General features: G+C 61.4%; 1 protein-coding gene and 1 long non-coding RNA gene across 2 annotated transcripts; one reads left to right on the plus strand and one right to left on the minus strand.

Moving 5' to 3' along the window:
* Positions 1-757: 757 nt before the first annotated feature.
* Positions 758-2,584, plus strand: CRB3 (crumbs cell polarity complex component 3). Its single transcript, XM_065751498.1, is given in 4 exon segments — positions 758-818; positions 953-1,026; positions 2,374-2,535; positions 2,537-2,584. Coding segments are annotated over 4 exon segments (345 nt in total).
* On the minus strand, positions 1,185-1,787 carry LOC136058207 (uncharacterized). Its single transcript, XR_010623121.1, has 3 exons — positions 1,741-1,787; positions 1,401-1,460; positions 1,185-1,229 (listed from the first exon to the last, which is right to left on the minus strand). It is a non-coding gene; the product is annotated as an uncharacterized LOC136058207 (long non-coding RNA).
* Positions 2,585-3,778: the final 1,194 nt, after the last annotated feature.

A 3,778-nucleotide genomic window follows, 5' to 3' on the forward strand; every position in this document is an offset into this window, starting at 1 on the left:
GAAGGGTGGGGGGGAGTCGGGGGGGGGTCCAAGTGTGAATTTGGGGGGGGGCAAAGGGGGGGGGTCTGGGAGATTTGGGGGTCCTTTGGTGAGAACTGGGGGGTGTCCCTGGTGGGAACGGGGGGGTTCTTCGGGGGGGGAGGGGTCTGGGAGGTTGGAAGTTACTAGGAGGGAAATTTGGGGGGCGGGGAGGGACGGGGGGGGGTCCTGGGGGGGAATTGAGAGGAATTTGGGGGTCGAGGGGTGGGGGAAGGACCCTAGGAGGGTCTGGGGGGGTCCCAGGTGTAAACTTGGGGGGGGGGTCCTGGGGGGGTTTGGTGGGGTACTGGGGGGCTTAGGGTGGTTTGGTGGGGGTCCCACGTGGGAACTGGGGGGGTCCTGGGGGGAGTTTGGGGGTATGGGGGGGGTCAATGGGAGGGAAGGGGGGGGGGGTTCTGAGGGGGAATTTCTGGGGAGGGGGAGGGGCCCTAGGAGGGCTTGGGGGGGGTCCCAGGTGTGGACTTGGGGGGTCTTGGGGGGGCTGGGAGTCAGTGGGAGGGATCTGGGGGGGGGGGGGTCTCAGGTGATAATTTTGGAGGGGACCCCACTGAAGGAAGTGGGGTGGGGGGGGGGGGGGGCGGGAAGTGTTTTTTTTGTGACTTTGACCCCCCCACTTTTTATTCCCCTTCCCACCCCCCCCCCAGCGCAGGAGAGCCAGGACATCCCCCCCCCCCCAAAACAAAAAGAAGAGATTAGGACCCACCCCCCAAAAAAAAGCATGGCAGGTGCCCCCCCCCTCGCACTGACGCTGGCGCTGCCCTGCGTGGCACTGGCTCAAGGTACGTACCTGGGGGGGGGGGGTGCTCTTTTGGGGGGGGGGCTCTTCTTGTGGGGGCTCTTTTGGGGGGGCATTCCCTACAGAAGGGGATTGCTGACCCCCCCCCTCCTTCTTCCCCCCCCCTCCCCTCCCCAGCTTCTCCCAGTCTCACCAGTAACAGCACTGGGAACGGCACGGCGACCGATGGTGGCGGCAGTGGGGGGCTCCCGGTGAGGGGGGGGGGCGCTATTTTGGGGGGGGGGGTATTGAAGAGGGGTGGGGGTTCCCATTGAGTTTTGGGGCTCAGGGAGGGGGGGATCCCCACGGTGTCCATGTGTCTTTTTGGGGTGCTACTGGGAGCACTGGGGTGTACTGGGAGCACTGGGAAGGAACTGGGAGCACTGGGAGGGGAACTGGGAGCACTGGGAGGGAACTGGGAGCACTGGGAAGGAACTGGGAGCACTGGGAGGGAACTGGGAGCACTGGGAAGGAACTGGGAGCACTGGGAAGGAACTGGGAGCACTGGGAGGGGAACTGAGAGCACTGGGAAGGAACTGGGAGCACTGGGAAGAAACTGGGAGCACTGGGAGGGAACTGGGAGCACTGGGAGGGGAACTGGGAGCACTGGGAGGGAACTGGGAGCACTGGGAAGAAACTGGGAGCACTGGGAGGGAACTGGGAGCACTGGGAGGGGAACTGGGAGCACTGGGAAGGAACTGGGAGCACTGGGAGGGAACTGGGAGCACTGCGAGTGGAACTGGGAGCACTGGGAAGGAACTGGGAGCACTGGGAAGGAACTGGGAGCACTGGGAAGAAACTAGGAGCACTGGGCTCTTACTGGGAGCACTGGTTTGCTACTGGGAGCTCTGGGCTGTTACTGGGAGCACTGGTTTATTACTGGGAACACTGGGCTGTTACTGGGAGCACTGGGCTGTTACTGGGACTGGGAGGTGTAACTGGGAGCACTGGGAGGTGTAACTGGGAGCACTGGGAGGGGAACTGGGAGCACTGGGAGGGGAACTGGAAGCACTGGGCTGTTACTGGGAGCTCTTGGATGGAGAACTGGGAGCACTGGGCTCTTACTGGGACTGGGAGGTGTAACTGGGAGCACTGGGCTCTTACTGGGAGCACTGGTTTGCTACTGGGAGCTCTGGGCTGTTACTGGGAGCACTGGTTTATTACTGGGAGCACTGGGCTCTTACTGGGAGCACTGGGAGGGAAACTGGGAACACTGGTTTGCTACTGGGAGCACTGGGATGTTACTGGGAGCACTGGGCTCTTACTGGGAGCACTGGTTTGCTACTGGGAGCACTGGTTTATTACTGGGAGCACTGGGCTCTTACTGGGAGCACTGGTTTGCTACTGGGAGCACTGGTTTATTACTGGGAGCACTGGGCTCTTACTGGGACTGGGAGGTGTAACTGGGAGCACTGGGAAGGGAACTGGGAGCACTGGGCTGTTACTGGGAGCTCTTGAATGGAGAACTGGGAGCACTGGGAGGGGAACTGGGAGCACTGGGCTGTTACTGGGAGCACCAGTACATCCCTTCCCCCCACCCCCCCCCCCCCAATTTCCAGGCGGGTGCGGTGGCGGCGCTGGCTGTACTGGGAGCACTGGGAGCACTGGGACTGCTGGGACTGCTGGTGCTGGGGGGGCTGCGGCTCCGTGAAAAACGTCGCACGGAGGGCACGTACCGACCGAGCCGCCAGGAGCAGGCGGGGGCACGAGGACCCCCCGCCCCTCCCCCCCCCCCCGCTGCGCCTCCCCCCCGAGGAGCGCCTCATCTGAGCCCCCCCCCCCAAAAAAAAGTCCTCGTGCAAATGGTGCGGTGGGTTGCACGAGGATTTGGTGTGAGAGGTGTTGTTGCACGAGGAGCGGGGGTGGGGGGGTGAGGATGTGGCTCGATGGAGGGGTGGGCCTTGCACGAGGGTCGGCCTTGCACGAGGGTCGGCCTTGCACAAGGGTCGGCCTTGCATGACGGTCTTGTGCAATGGCATTGTGTTTCGTGAGGAAGAAGTGTGTGAAAGTGTTGTGCGAGGACAGGCTTTGCACGAGGATGAGTGATGGCGTTGTGTAAGGATGTGGCTGTTTTCAGAGCACGAGGGCCTTGTGCAATGGTGTTGTGTGAAGGTGTTTCACGAGGAAAGCAGCGTGCAAGGGTATTGTGTGAGGACAGGCTTTGCACGAGGATGTGTGATGGCGTTGTGTAAGGATGTCGATGGTGAGAGGGCCTTGCACGAGGACCTTGCATAAGAGTCTCGGGCGTTGGTCTTGTGTGAGGATGAGCCTTGCACACGCATCTTGTGCAATGTGTGTGGTTCTTTCATATGGAAGTAGTGCACAAAGATCTTGCACGAGGCTTTGCAGCTCACAGAAGAGCTTTGCACTAGGATCGTGCACAAGGACCACGAGCATCATATTGAGAGATCCCATGGATTAAAACCTCAAGCTTTGCACGAGGACCTTGCACGAGGAGCTTGGCTTCGTCTTGCACAAGGACTCACACGAAGCCCTCCCAGGAGATCCTCCCACAAGGATGAGCTTTGCACGAGCGCCTCACACCCGGGCTTTGCACAAGAGCCTTGCACCAGACCCTCACATTGAGACCCGTTAAGGATTGTGAGGGCCTTGCACGAGGTTTTTGCACGAGGACCTGGCAAGGAGAGCCCTGCACACTGCCCTTGCACAAGGATTCACCGTGTCTTCCACGAGGACCTCGCACGAGGATGCACCATGCGGAGGACAAACAGTGCACACCATCCTCGTGCAACGACCCCACGTGCACATGAACCTTGCACAAGGAAACGCCTTGCACGAGGTCCTTGCACAAGGCTGCTCCTTGCACGGGGACCTTACACGAGGACCGTTCGTGAGTGTGCACGAGGACACTGCTTGTGCAAGGACCTTGCACGATGACTTTCCACGAGGGGGGGGTCGCTCACAAGGCCTTGCACGAGGACCGTGCACGGGGGGGGGGGGGGC

Source organism: Cyrtonyx montezumae, unplaced genomic scaffold, assembly GCF_038088225.1.
Source record: "Cyrtonyx montezumae isolate F1298 unplaced genomic scaffold, pur_monq_1.0 scaffold_73, whole genome shotgun sequence".
Classification (NCBI taxonomy): domain Eukaryota; kingdom Metazoa; phylum Chordata; class Aves; order Galliformes; family Odontophoridae; genus Cyrtonyx; species Cyrtonyx montezumae.